Below are 16,039 nucleotides of genomic sequence, written 5' to 3'. Positions count from 1 at the left end.
AGGCTAAACAAAATCCAACTGGTATTTGAGCTCAAGGCAGACTGATACATCTGCTCCTTCTCATCTAGTAAACCCATAGACACAGTACAGTCTACCCATAATTGAGAATTACATTAAATTGCGAAATAGCATGTTTCAAATATATTGTACAGCTTTTACAGAGTGCTGTTGTGTGTCTGTTCAAAGAGATACTTCCACAAGTTCTCAGTTGACCACAAGGCCAATGAACATGGTCTAAACCTAATCACAACACTGTCGATACACTTCTAGTCTCTAAGGTTCTGAAACCAGAAACCCAGAATCCTTTTCATCCTGAGTGGTGATCAGTTATCATTCTGTATCATATCATAACTGATCCAAGTTATCACTGCCTCATCCAAGATGACAACTGCCTGTAGAAATTCACCAGTTAGAAGCAAATTTAGCACCAAGACCTTATCAGACATCTGAATGTGGTGTCTGTACAGCAGTCTGGCTGAAAAACACAAACAGCTCCCTTTCAAACAGAAGATATCCTCATTCACAAGAGTCTGAATGCTGGTTTGTTGGCATTTTAATAAAGACATACTGAAAGGCATTACATGCTAAAAACATGAGTAAGAAAAACTAATAAAACACACAAAACTTCAGTACTAAATTACTGTCAACTGTGGGTCACTGCAAATGCACTGAAAATGTTGTGAGTCCTCTTTGTGACTTTTGTTCTGGTTTAAACCCCATTGCCCTTCCTCATGTCCCCATGGCAATGAAGTATGCAAAACTGCATTTGCAAATGTAATATCCTTTGTACAGTACATACAATGACTCAAAGAGAGCACAAATAGAAATGCACAATGACAAGTGTAATTTGATATGATAACCCAAGATGTTTGGTACTGTAAGTAGTATGGTTAAACCTTCTCGTGATAGATTAAATCTTATGAGCTCTTATGACTCAGGTACCTCATTTCCATGTCCCTGCTGGTATTAAGATGCAAAATATTCACACCAGAGAAGGAATGCAGCACAGACTTTGAAAGAGTCTTAGTAGAAGCTGAAGTACAGTTGTATTTCACAAAGTATACCCTCGTGTACCACTAAGTTTATATGTGCATGTGTTTACCAGCACTTAGCCATTATAGTCTGATGTGACTTTGATTCTTGTAATTTATATATGTTGTTTCTCTTTAGAAACACAGAATATCTGATACAATCCAGCCATCAATTTTCAATTTCTGCTTATACTGTGCTAAGGTAATGCTGCAGGGTATCCTAGCTTGCTGTAGGTGAGAGGCAGAGTACTCTCTGGACACGTCCCCAGTCTATCACACATAGACAGACATACTGTTCACAATTAGTGGTAACTAAAGATTTTACAAATCACCTTTATGACTGCAGAAGGAAACCCATACAGACATGGGGAGACTACGCAAATTTCACACATGAAGGACCCAAGCCAGCTGGGTCAGATTCATCCCATGACCGTCTTGGTCTGAGGCCACAGCGCTAAGCCCCCGTGCTGACCCAAATTATGCATTCTGTTAAAAATAATTTTGACTAACGCAACAGAAACAGAGGTGCAACACCCAGGTCAATCAGGTGCTCGATCTGACCTGTCATAATCTGTGATTCTGAATTACTCTGAAACACTGAGTAATAAGAGCTCTATTATCTACTTACTGTCTCCATTACTTTTGAGGACTGCCTGACAGAGTGCAGAAGAGCGACAAAGAGCATCCCACGCCAAGAACTAACTGATAAGATACTTGGCTGACATCTAGTAAAACCTATCAATTACCAGTTGCAGTGCAATTTAGGTGATGGGTGGTCAATGCTAGCTTCCACTTTTCACTATTGTGGCTTATGCTTCGTGTTAATGCATTATGATCCAGAGTTAGCTGGATGTTAATGATGTTCATTTGAGTCATTCTACTGCCTCACACTACAGCCTTAGATTCTTTGGTAAGACATAGGTATTCATACACATCTATCCAACGAGCATGCAAATACAAATCTCTATTCAACTAAGTTTCTTTGTTGTTTAGTTGACAAAAATAGAAAAAATGTTTTTATTCAGCCCTAAAATGAAAACATGATATCACTGACTAAACTGTGGTGGAGTGGCACTGGTTACTGATAATGTTTTTTTTGTCTGACACTATGACTTGGCTCTGGTCTCTGAATACAAAGCATATGCAAGTTTGAAGGTAGTAAAGTTTGCATGAAAATGAGTAAGTCTTGAATTTGTTGAAATTTGATTGTTAAGTACTGATTCCTCGAAAGATGTGAGCTATTCATTTCATAATGTGAGATCAGACTGCTGGCTACAGAGCTGTACAACTGATTCACAGTCTAATACTAGGTGTTATTATCTTATTCTGTCAAAGCATTTTGGTTACTGGTTAAGTTTTTTTGTGGGAAAATTTCAGAACCCCAGCTCTGTTCCTTTCTGGTTTCATTTATAGGACAAGGACAGCTCTGGTGCCACTGTTCTCCATCTTGCATCCCGCTTCAGTCACCATGAGGTCACTGATTGGCTGCTGAAGAGTGGTGAGGTGGATCCCGGGGCCTCCACCGATACAGGCGCCCTACCTGTTCACTATGCTGCTGCCAAGGGAGACCTTCCGTCTCTCCGACTGTTATTGGGGCACAGCCCAAGGTAAGAGAAGCATGGTTTTGTCTTTAAAGTGGTCCGTGAGCTTCCTTTCACTGTGCTCAGAATCTGGACTGTCATTTATAAGCTGTTTCTTCTTGCTGTTGACTAATAGTGATTGATTTAGTAACTTATATGAATTTCAGTGGATCTTATGTGCAGGGGTTGCAAATACTTTGGTTTAGAACACAATCTATACTAGCTCTCATTGATTGCATGCAGGAGAGTAAACAGTATTCCACAGAGATTCATTTCTATCTCAATATACTTTTCAAATAGTTTGTGATATTTAGTAATACACAGGATATGGTGGTTTTGTCACTTCATGACAGTGACCTTAACTGATCAGTCCCAAAATATGTTTGTCTCTAGAAGTTATTTTTATATCAGCTTTTTGTTATTCCCATCCCATATGCTGACGAAAATGTGAACTTGAAAATTGAAATGAAAATCTGAGGGAGGACAGTTGTGTTAACTGTTAAACACAGACAAAACAAAATTAGGATAAACAGCCCAAATCAATATGAAAGTACATTATCAGAGTTATTTATATTGCACATACAGGAGGATTTTTCAGCTAAACTTTCATACCTAATCTACACTTTTTTTCTCTTTCTTTGACCTAGCACCATTCAACACTGCCATGAAGCCAGCAGGGCAAATTTGATTCAAAAGCACCTTTAGGCTATTACAACTTATTTTTTAAAAGTCTACTGTCAGTTTTCTCCTGCAGTTTGTAACCGAAATAAGCTGCAGTCAATTCACAGTTAAGATTCAGATTCCACAGTGTTGGCACTCCAGCAGTCTGGCATTGATAAGTCAACTCTTAATCCTTTTCTGATTCTTACCAGCTATTTACAGAAACAGTCAAAGTTTTGGTCAGTAGTTTAGCTTCAGGCTCATGCAGTATAGGTTCTATTTACAGCACTAACTGGCAGTGGTTGGAACCTGAACATCTCTTTTTGATGCCTGTCGAACAATCTTAGTTCTCAAATCCCATTTAGCAAAAGAAAAAAAAAAACTCTTAGTGGTTTAACTTTCCTAAAATACTGCATGCTACCATAGCCCCCATGTGCTCCTTATGTAATACATTTACAGTTATTTCCATACTGTTGCCAGTAGTGTGTATACCTGTGTGAGTCAACCAAGCATGTGAGCGCTGCAATTTACAGTTATTTTCATTATCAATTAATCTGCAGATTATCTTCTATGTTCATTTATTGGTCTGTAAAATATCAGAAACGTGAAAAAGTGCCCATCACAATATGCTATAGTTCTCTCATTTGAGAACCTGTAACTAACAAATGTTTAGTGTTTCGTGTCATTTTTTCTTTAAAAAATTATCAAAACATCTATCAAAAGAGTTGCAGATTAAAGAGTGTTAATATGTTAATAGTGTACATTTGTGTGTGTGTGTGTGTGTGTGTGTGTGTGTGTGTGTGTGTGTGTGTGAGATTACCCCTTGATGAACATCATTCTTAATCAGTGCAGAGTCAGCCCCCACCCATGCCCTACAGAGATAACATGGTTACCATGGACATAGGTGAGGTGTAAGGGTGAACCATCCTTTTTAAGAAACAGCACTGATCGCACAGGATAAGCACCAGCTAACACCACAAACTCTTTATATGCAGCAGTCATATTCAATAATATTCATAGGGATTTGTGTTTGACATTGCCAAGTAAGTGGGTGAGCTAATTATTGGTTATTAGCCAGTGATCTGCAACCCTCTTGGCTCTACATACATGTATATTCTATAACACCACACGTTACTGTGTCTGTGTCTACTGTGTCTAATTCCAGAGCATTAACCTGTAGTCAGTGTAAAAGTATTTAAACTGCAGGAGTGAAGGTGATAGTTACAGACTCTGGAGTAAACACTGAGAGAGAGGGTGTCAGCTGTTGTTCTTCTAAAGAAACAGTTCTTCATATTCCATCAAAGGCTCCATGTCCTGACACTTTATCTCTCTGTTACTGTCAGATGGTGTTTGGTTTGATATTTCTTATGACTGCATTGCAACACTACATACAAATAAATGCACTTAGCTGACATACAGCAAATTAACAGAGAGGATTCAGTGTCTTGTTTGGAGCCATCTCAGTAGCACGGCTGTTGACTCATGCCTCCCTACAGAGAGTAGTGATCGATAAAGCTTTTTAAAAGTGCTAGTATCAAAGTGAATTTTGTGATCCATCTGGGTTATGTCATATGGGCTGGACCACATGGCCTCCTTCAGTTTGTTTTTCAGTTTAGCATTATTGGAAGGAATATCTGTCTGGTTATAAAAGAATAAAAAAGGAAAATATGGAGATAAGTGTAGAACTGATGTTCTCTGTTCTGGTGTCTGCTATGAACAGTGATCACTGACAGCTGCCATAAAAAATAGAAATGTAATTATTTTACAGCTTAGTCTTTAAATTAAACTGCTGTGTCTGTTTTGACTTTGCTGACCTCGACAGGATGAGCAGCTCGTCCAAGCTCTGTGTTCTGCACCTCCAATATTGTCTGGTTGCACCCCAGACAGGTGGATAGCTGCTGAAAAATTAATGAGTCTCTGGGACACGGTAGCTCCCTGATAGCTGGGTCCCATTCACTCTTCTCCACCACCCCTCCCTCTGTTGCTGTTTACCACCATCTCCACGGCGACACACAGTAGCGCCAACCGGCGATAAGATAATGAGGAAAACAAATCCGTTTGAATAGACAGACTGCTTTCTAGCCGCCCGCCTCAGGCTTTGTTTAGAATGGAACTTTGCAGCAGTGAGATAGCATTCTCGTCTCACGGTTTATTACCAGCCACAAATTTGTATCAGCCAGTTTTAAGAGGTAATTGGATGGCTCAGAGGTTGTTCTACTTGAAAAATCACAAGGATAACATGACCCTCTCTGTTACATCATCACTTTAGTAACTGACAGCCTAATGATGGTACAACATAATGAGAGTGTTGCTGCTTAGAGGTAGTATATGCTAACAGTTAGGAAACAGTAAAAAAAAAAAAAAAAAAAATAAAAAAAAAAAAAAAACCACCACACTTCAAGTCCTGTGCTACATTTTCCATTTCCAGTATTATACTACAGTAAGTTCTATTTCACACTGTTTACTCTAACACAGCCTTAAAAACTGAAAAACATTCCCACCTAGGCTTGGACCAATACAGACTTCTGAAGTCTTGTATTCTTAACATAGCATTTAGAGTAACTAAAACCTACAACAACCACTTAAATTCACACACAAAAATACTATTACAATACAATACAAAATATGATGAAAGGTCAGCTCTGGTTTAACCATACATGCAATACCCACTGAGATGGCTTCAGTTTTATTTGCAATTTAAAATATTTCAAATGTGACACAGCAAATGAGTTTTCTGTAGAATGACATGTGGACAAAAGTCATATGTGAACTAAGGACAAGAACTCAGTGGAGACGTCTTATCATAGAAACTGCTGCAGTATTTAACTGCCTGCAATCTTCTACTCATTATGCAATCCCTGTCTTTTTGTTTTAAGATTGGGGGAGCACAGATGCGGCTTTGTTTCCAGATAGTTTTGTTAGATTTATTAGCCACATCTGAATTGGTAGGTCATTTGCACGTTCATCCCAGTGAACCAAAACCAACAGGCTCATGTGCTGTGCCCTCTGCTGATAGCCTCAGTACACAAAAGACTGAATGAATGAAAGAAAGAGAGAGAGACTACAGACAGGTTATGCAATCAATTAGTGCAGATTAAGATCTTTGGCCAAGCCATAATTCCAAGATGCAGCTGAGAAGGGTAGATCTCTGCATTAGGATATTCTAGAAAGTTAACTGTCTTTAAACATACAAGGTGGACACAAAGGCAAATAACCAGTTTTCTGATTGCTTATTTTCTTTTCTTTCTCACTTCTCTTGTTTGCAGAACAGCTTTTGAAATGGAAGCATGTGCATAAAATGATAATAAATGTTTAGCATTAAATTTACATACACAGAGAGTAAGTTTTTCATTCAGCCCTCAGCTGAGTTGCACTTATTTTCTTCAGCTTTAATCTTCTTAATAACTTCTTGGTACAACTTTCTGTTCTCTTTTACAGCAGGAGGTTTAAACTAAGGAAATGCAATGTAACCTGCATTTTCAGATGCTTTTGGGCAAAGCACCCACAGTATTACAGCCAAACACTTTGTAAAAGCATTGTAAACAAGTTAAAATCTCAGATGGCTAGAATTCTTGAAGTAAAGGATTACATGCTGCTCTAGAGGTTTCAAAGCTCACGAAATAAACTGGCATTATGCACAGGCATCAGGGTGAACACAAGGCTGTTTTATATAGTTCTGATTATGTGTAGCTTTGGTGGGAAATATAACCCAAACCCCTTAAGTGTTCTACTCATTTAGGACTGCATAAAATATCCTTATTTTGTTGTCCTTTTGTTTTGAGGCTCTATTGTCAACTAAACTATAGACAAGAGTGGTATAAAAACCTTTGAAATCTAATATATAAGACACTGTGGTCACATCACTAAATATACAGTAGACATTTCCCCACAACAGTTTTCATTATTTAGACAGGAAAAGCCATTAAGAAGGTAATAAGCCTTTATCAGGCAGGAAGACCATTAGTGTGACATCAATTACTTTACTAGTAATGAAGATAACCTTGGTCTTTGTTACCGCATACATGGGGGGAAGGGAGGGAACAGCATACACACAATTACTGAGGTAAATTACTCATCGGAGCTGAACTGGAAATATATCAAATGTCTGCTACTTCAGAGTGTGTTTTTTTTCTTTGACTGACAAAGTGACGGACAAGGTAGTACCCCTTGTGCCATTCGTTAGCTGTGTCGTCACACAAGGCTAACCTCTTTCTTTGCCGTTTGAAATCCACACCTGTTCTCCAAAAGCACTTCTTCAGTGGGGAGAGTGTTCAAGCCTATTAACTTTGGAGAGTTGAGACAAAGGCAGTGCGTGCTTTGTTCAAATCGTATCCATCTTTACCTCAACTACACCCAGCGTTGTCACTCTTAGAGTTTGTGGTTAGGATTAATGACAAATGTAAGCTTCTCTCCAACAAAGACCCCAGTGCACAGGTGAACTTCAGCCCACTTCGGTTACAGTCATGAATTATGTATTTGTCTGCCCACTTCCTGATGACAGAACTGCAGTTTACTTCCCCTTCTTATTTTGAAATATTTAAGATGTGCTTGTTTTCATCCAAACAGGCCTTCATTGTTTTTCCTCAAGGACAAATCTAAGCCATAGATTTTTCATAGATTTTCCATCTATTTTCTGGTTCACAATAAAACCTGATTGATCATGAGCAGATGCAGCCTTGCATATTACATTTGGATCAGAACAAATTATCCACATGTAGGATTTTTTTTTTTATTCTGAAGAGTGTTGGCACTGAGCCAAATCCCTCTGAGGGAAAGCTTGGCAGGGTCATGTTTGTGTCTACAGGATCCACCCACCCACTTAAGCCCTGCCACTCATTCCCCTCACCTTCCCGACTCCTCCTCTTCACCTACTCAGTCCATCTTGGCCACTGGCAAACCTGCGTTAAGCAGGTAGCAAGTCTGGCAAAGCCAGTGGAGTCATAATCCTCTTAGGAGACTCATTGCTCATTTGTCAGTGTCCAAATAAAGCACGACCTTATGGGATTTAGTGGGGAAGCGCTCATTCACTCCCTGACCTCCCACTGTGACTGAAAAGATCTGGGACAAGGAGGAAAACACACATTGGACAAGCTTCTGCATCAGAGGCGGAGCTAAGGGCCTGTGGAAATAACGGAGAGCAGGATTTGGCTCAGCATCACCACTGTCTGCTCTCAAAATAGTCACTTGTTGACATTAACAGTGGCATGTTTTTCTTTCACAGTTACCTGTTCCCTGCAGACTACAGCTACACTTTCAGATACATCTGAAAACACCGGTTACATAAATAAATAAAAAAATTTGCATCTTTTCAAATCATTTTGAAGTGTTCCATCACACTGAAATGAGCCAACAACACATCACCGACAAGAACTGCCTTATAGCCAGCATCTGGTATGGAGTGGCATGCACACATCCAGATTACTTATTTTACTTATGATCTCTCCATTATCACTTTCATATGATGTCAAAACAAACATGTATGCAGTAAGCAGCGTAACAGAGTACATTTCTGCTTCTGCTGTTAAAACAACAACAATAATTTGATGGCAAATTGTGTATTGGCTGATTATGATATCGGTCCTGCCTCAACGTTAAAATATTTTTTTTCAGTTTGGGTGTCAAAGCAGAGTTTTACTGTCAAGAACTAAAGAAAATTTGGGATTATATATTTAAGAAACAGATGGGTGGATCCATTAGTGAATCTGACCGTTTTTAGGCACAACACCAGAATGTAAAAGGTGTTTTGTTTCTTTTGACAGACTTGTCATGACTATGTCATGGTTTTGCATTCAATTAAATGTTGTACTGTCATTTGAAACCCCGTCTCCTCTCTTCAGTGCAAGCAATCAGTGCTTTCATTAGACTTTACACCACTTCACTTGCCTTTATTGATACTCTACAAAAAATATTTTCACAAGGTAATGGGAGGACAAGTTCCAAACAAGATACAAGATGCTGCAAAGCAGAATCCAATCACACAATTGCAGTGAGTTGAGTGTAAATAACTATCTATTTCCGGATGTCAGTAGATCTTAAATAAGATGTCACCAATCATCTGATGCAGACTAGTGTGCACAATTAACTCTGCTTTTGTTTGTGTCCAATCATTTACTGTAGGTTTAAGTGTCAAAAACAGGATAAGCTGTGACAAACATCCTCCATCATTGACATGGTCTCTGTGAGGCTTTTATTTACCTTTCTGTTTCATTTCCCTACAGCGTTGTCAACTCCAAAACTAAGAATGGTGCCACACCGCTCTACCTGGCCTGCCAGGAGGGTCATCTTGAGGTCGTCCAATTCCTGGTCAAGGACTGCGGAGCGGATCCAACCATCAGAGCCAATGACGGGATGACACCACTGCATGCTGCTGCCCAGATGGGCCACAACACAGTCATCGTCTGGCTGGTATGTTGGAATGTCAGGGCACTACAGATCAAATCTTGTAATCAAATACAGAGTCCACTGATTTATTCCTATATCCACATACTCTATGTCTTACATTTTTATTTGTTTATTCTTTTTACTAAATCTGATAAAATGTAAATAATGATCAGGCAAATAAATGTTGGGTAATTTATTTGTTAAAATGATAGAAAATTATTTATCTAGTCTGAGTCTGCTAGATATTTCAAATCAAAAATGACTCTTCATGAACACCAGAAGAACTTACTGCTTCATCATTTGTATGTGCCAGTATCTTGTTGTTGAGCATGACTGTGACTTGTGTCATTATTCTCTCTCCCTCAGATAAGTTTCACAGAGATCAGTCTGACTGACAAGGACAGTGACGGGGCCACGGCCATGCACTTTGCAGCCAGTCGTGGCCATGCAAAGGTGCTCAGCTGGTTGCTGCTGCACGGAGGAGAGATTGTCAATGACAACTGGGGAGGGACTCCACTTCACGATGCAGCAGAGAACGGTGAACTGGAGGTGTGTGAATGTATCTTCTTTTTTCTTTTTTTTTGCTTGTGTAGTGATGCTTGAGTCAGACTGGATTTAACGGTGACATAGAGTACAGAAAAATAAAACTTTCTGTTCTGTAATAGTTTATATTAAACACTGTTTACAGCTCATCTCTTCAGTTTTGCCATGAGTTTTTTTCTCAAAATTAAAATAGTACAGTAGAAATTTAATAAAACATAATTTTAATATTGGCATTCTGTAAAGATATTTGGTGTTGTTAGTGGTTTCATTTTTAATTGGTCAGTGCAGTGATGTTGTTTATTACTTTACAATATTGTAGAATATTTATATAAGTTATATAGGAGCATTATGATTGTTGGTGCTTGCATATCCATACTCTGTTTCACACTTAACCATGTGTTTTGAATAAAAGGCCTCTAGCTTATGGTTTTGCTACAACTCCAACCAAATACTTTGACTAATATTTCGTTGTATCCAAGTCTGGTCAGTCAGCTGTTTCAGCATGAGCTTAATGTAAAAAAAAAATGTAGGGGAAACTACATTTTTGCCTTATATTTGCATTGAAATTGAACTTAAAGGAAATTAAGCCAAATCCTTGACTTAGAAGGTGCTGGCACAAATTTGGGACTGGAGAGAACATTTTTAAGAAGCTAACTGAAACAGAAGTCAATGTGGAAACATAAAGGTTTCTCAGTCTGAGCGGAATAGGCTTCGTCTGGCTCCCACCTGGCACTGCCTGTGTTTTCCAATCAATGCTTTTGTTTTTTGTTTTTTTTAACAACTCTTTTTTTTGCAGAACTAATTATCTGCAGCCATGTATGTGTACATTTATTTTTACTGACTGAAGCGGATTTTAAACACAGCAGTCACTCTCACTATTAATGTAATTTTCCATATTTTCTTCCTATATCACTTTGTCTGTCTCCTCTGCCACTATTCAGTGCTGTCAGATTCTTGTGGTCAATGGTGTGGACCTGGGCATTAGGGACCAGGACGGCTTCACAGCAGCCGACCTGGCTGAATACAATGGCCACTCCCAGTGTGCCAAGTACCTGCGCACTGTGGAGAACATGGTAAGAAAAACAGCATACACTCAACATACAGTGGGGGAAATACCAGATTTTGGTATTAACTCAATAAAGTGAAATGACAAAGGAAAAAAAGACAGTATAAAAAAAGCTGATTGATTTGTTCTCCTATGTGTGCTAAATACAATCAGTTAGGTTAGTGCACGTTGGAAGCTTAGTATTATAAAGGGTCACCCACTGCCTGAAAAATCATTTGTTACCAAGCTCTCATGCAAGAAACATCATGATGGGTAGAGGCAAAGAGCTTTCCTAAGACCTTTGCAACAAGATTGTTAAGCAGCATGGCAATGGAACTGGTTACAGACAGATTTCATAGTAGTATTCCAATAAGCACCATTTGGGGAATTATCCACAAGTGGAAGGAACATCACTCCACCATCAACCGACCACGTACAGGAGCTTCTTGTAAGATTTCCAAACAGGCAGTCAGAAATTGAGTCAGAAGAGTTGCCCAAGCTTCAGAAAGACCTGGAAGCAGCAGGTAATTGTCACAACGGGCAATGCTCTCCACCGCCACAGTCTTAATGCATGATCACCCCGGAAGACACCATTACTGAAGAAAAGGCATGTTTAAGCTCATTTGAAGTTTGCTACACAACATCTGGAGAAGCCTGTAGATTACTGAGAGAATGTGGTGTGGTCAGATGAGACAAAAATTGAACTTTTTGGCAACAAGACAACACACTATGTTGGAGGAGAAATGGCTCTGCATATGAAGCTATAAATACAGCACCTAAAATGTAGTTTGTCATGGGGTTTCCTCTCTTCTCATGGCACTGGCAATATCCAAATGATTGAATGGAAAATGAATGGAGCCATGTACAGGGAAATCCTTCACAAGAATCTGTTGCCATCCACCAGGACGATAAGACAGAGGTGTGGGTGGACCTTCCGGTAGGACAGTGATCCAAAACATACTGCAAAGGAGACTGTCTGCTGGTTCCACAGGAAGAAAATAAAGGTGTTGGAGTGACCCAACTAATCATGATATTTAAACCCAACAGAACATTTGTGGAAGGAACTGAAGATCAAGATTCACCAGCAGGCCCCCAGGAATCCAGATTGAAAGACTGTCTGTGCAGAAGAATAGGCCAAAATCCCACCTGAACACTGTGAGAAATTACTTTCCTCATACTGGACGTGTCTTAAAGCTCTCATTGCGAACAAAGGCTTCTCTACCAAGCATTAAATAGTTTTCAGTTAGTGTGTTTGATACTTTTTCCCTTTGTCATTCCACGTTATTGCACATAACTTTTTTATGGATTGGAATGTTACAAGTTCTTTAACTGTGAAGTTTTACTGAGTTAATGCCAATATCTGGTCTAAATTTCATGTAAATAGCTACATTGAAAATATGTTTAATGACAAAAATGCTGGTGTGTTGAATACTTATTTCCCCCACTATATGTTGCTGCACTGCATTCTCCTGCAACCTTCCTGTGGACAGGATCAAACTGAGGTGGAATTTATCAGTGAGGATCACAGCATTTTATCCACACAAACATCACAGGTTCATACTAACTACAAGGAAATAAGTTATACTTTAAGTTTTCATCAAACTTGGGGACATATGTCTTACTGATGTGTCATTTGCATTTCTGAAATTAATTGGCCCTGTGGGAGCTCAACTTTCACACGTCAAAACAAGAGAACATACAGTATTTGTTCTAGACCAAGAACGTTTGTCAAGTACAGCATGTGAAATGTTGCCTTGTTTGTTCTATCAACAGCACTAATACCCAGCTTCCATGTCACCCTGCTCTGAAATTATTAATTATTGTATCTGCTGCAGTGACTACATGTTCCATCACCAACTTATAGTCAATATTCTACATATTAGTAAAAGATTTTTATTAAAATTTTTCATATTATTCTTAATACTAATTCTAACTTGGTTTGTGCACAAAAAATATAATGAAAAACACAAGACTGCGCAGACTGCAGCAACAAAATAGTTGCTGAGCCAACAAGTCCCTTGACTGACATCAGTTTTCCTCACCTAATTACTAGAGCTATTAACACTTGACAGTGGCCTACATAACTTCAACCCACTGAAATCCCCAAGTGGCCAGAAGAATAATAACTCCTCCACGCTGAACTCTCTCTGGTGTGTGGGAAACATCCCCCCTCCCATGTATTCTTCCCATAAGGGACATTCAGCCAACTGAGTACTGCTCTGTGGGAAAAGCAAAGGGCCCCAGAGCCTTTCTGATCAGCTGTGAGATGTTTCATTAGTGTGCAGTAATTAAACTCATGCTGTCCTCCTCATGTAACTCATCAGGGACTGAGAGGAGGTGGGAAGGGAAATTATCAATGAAAAAGATAATTCATAATAATAATGAATTTATCCATCGTTTATAATGACACTGTATCCTAATGGTTCAACAAAGCAGATATAATGGCACTTGTATTCATGAACTGCATCCTCTGACAGAGTGTTGAGCATCGTGTGTTGTCCCGGGACCCCTCAACGGACCTGGAGTACAAGCAGCCGGACTCGGGCCTCTCGTCCCCAAACACCACTATGCCCCCCACCAGCCAGGTGGCACACTTTGACATCAGTTCACCATCCAGCTCCCTGTCCAACTACGACTCAGCCAACTCAAGCCAGTCTAGCACTGGTGAAAAGAGGAGCAGCTTAACAATGTCACGAGGCCCGCCTGCTCAGCTGAACACAGTTGCACATGCAGGTCTGAAACTTTTTGCACTTTAGACTAGAATTTTGTTTTCTCAGGTGAACCAACAAGGTAACTAGAAAGATACTTTGTATGACTTTTTCATTTTAATTCCAAATGATCCCAAATGGTCCCACTCTGTTTCTAAATCGAAATATCAAAGGCTGATGAGCTCAAGAATCAAATAGATTTTTTTCAGCTCATAATCAGAGTGACAGGTGAAACAAGCTTTGCTATCTTCAACCATTTAACCATAACTTCTCAACTGCTATTTCTTTTACATGCCAAACATAGCATCTCAGCAATAGTGGAAACCTCAGCGATGTACTTCAGTAGAGCTAACAACATACAGCAGCTTGCTTCCTGCTGTCCCAGTTGTACTGGTGCTGCACCCTAGTGGTCTGTATGAAGAAATTTTGTAATGGATGGACCATTGGAGTAACTTGTGTTACTCATTCATGTTTGAATAGTGTATTAAAAGAATGGAACTGAGTAAATGTTGATTTATTTAATGCTTTGTTTTTTTCACTTTTTTTCCACACACTGTTTACATTAAACATGCCTACACGGACTGTCTTTGTTACAGGTGCATCCGAGTCAGCCATTTCAGACATGCAGGCGTACATGGACATGCTAAACCCAGACATTGGCTCTGACATTCCCAAGAAGAAAGACATGCCAGATGAAGCCACCTCCAAGCCCCCACCACCACCAACCTATCCGCCCCCGCCTCCCCCACAGGCTCCTCCGGCGCCCCCTCCGCCCCCAAGCTTCCCAGCTCCACAGCCCCCTCAGGAGCCATCGTCAGCTGAGTTCCTGAAGGTGAAAAGCAACTTGCGGCATGTGGAGAGCAACTCTGGCAAGAAGGAGGTAAGGAGGGTGGTGGTGAGTTCTGAAATGAGCTCAAAAGATGAAGTGGTTTCTAAGTTGAGTATCAGAGATGTGCAAAGATTTGCTCATCTAGAGAGAAATCTCTAAAGAATTCCCTCATTACATTTTTCATTGTGATCACTGATGGTGCCTGTCCATCAAACAGTTGCACTGTGCAGAAATAGCAAATAGGCTCTCACCTTCTCATGCATTTGTAGTATAAAGACAGGCAAACAGACAGACAGTATAATTCCCAGTCTTTCTTACATGGGATGGGAGGTCATTATAGCTAAAATATGGTAACAGTTTATTAAAACTGTAGTTTTGACATGATAAATGAAAATAGAACAATCATAATCAAGCAGCAGGATCGGGTGTTTGGGATAAATTGGCTGTTAACTGCCATTTTCCCTTGTGTCTAATCAGTTGGGCTGTTGTTTCTGTGTAACAGTGTTCCTTGTCTGGGTGCCCACAATGATGTTATTGTGCTAGCATGGCTAACGAGGCTAACAAAGATGCTCATTACCGTGACAGGCCTCTGGGTTGACACACATAATGGTTGTTGTGATGGGTTTGATCTTAATTCCAGTAATTAATCTGGCCACAGATGACTCAAAAGCATGTTTAAAGAGCTGACAAGGAGGAGCAATTAAATTTGACATCAATAATAGTTTCAGTGCTTCTGGTGGTGGTTCAGTGCTGCTGTAAAGTACATTAAAACTGGTTGTGAAGTTGTAATTGAATTGAGTTGTTCAGGGAGCATTGTGATTATAGATGAAAGATAACCAATCTGAAGAATTGCTTTCACCTCATGAAGAATTTGTTTTGTTACCATGTCTCCCAGTATGATGATAACAAGATATGAGTGTTTGACCAGTTTCTTTAGCTTAACCAAATAGCACAAGATAAGATAACGTGAGATATACATTTCTTAAATTCTAGATCATTTGCATTTTAGTCTTTATTTCATTAATTTCTGCAAGTGTAACAGAAGTAAAATGTTTGCTTCTATCTTGCATAGTAATTGTCAAATGGCACACCTCCATGTCAGCGTTTGTAAAGGTTGTCTGTGCTGTACCGTTTCATCTAGAAGCAGTAAAAAGTTAGGGAGCTGTAGAACCAGATGACGTGCAGGTAAAATCAATTGTTCAAACGGAAAGACAAGGGCTGTATGCATAGATCTGCTATGCAAAGTTGCCTGCTTTTAGCTG

General features: G+C 39.5%; 1 protein-coding gene across 1 annotated transcript in view; it reads left to right on the top strand.

Annotated features, from left to right (window-relative positions):
- espn (espin) overlaps positions 1-16,039 on the top strand; it is a 41,783-nt gene that overhangs the window by 1,113 nt on the left and 24,631 nt on the right. The window contains exons 2-7 of the mRNA XM_051071154.1: positions 2,445-2,638; positions 9,490-9,676; positions 10,019-10,201; positions 11,137-11,268; positions 13,718-13,973; positions 14,569-14,828. Of these exons, the coding sequence (XP_050927111.1) occupies positions 2,445-2,638; positions 9,490-9,676; positions 10,019-10,201; positions 11,137-11,268; positions 13,718-13,973; positions 14,569-14,828 (1,212 nt within the window). The remainder of the gene's footprint in view (positions 1-2,444; positions 2,639-9,489; positions 9,677-10,018; positions 10,202-11,136; positions 11,269-13,717; positions 13,974-14,568; positions 14,829-16,039) is intronic.

This window comes from Lates calcarifer, linkage group LG6, assembly GCF_001640805.2.
Source record: "Lates calcarifer isolate ASB-BC8 linkage group LG6, TLL_Latcal_v3, whole genome shotgun sequence".
In the NCBI taxonomy this organism is placed as follows: domain Eukaryota; kingdom Metazoa; phylum Chordata; class Actinopteri; family Centropomidae; genus Lates; species Lates calcarifer.
Note: the sequence above shows the minus strand (reverse complement) of the source record. Positions and strands in the feature narration are given on the sequence as shown.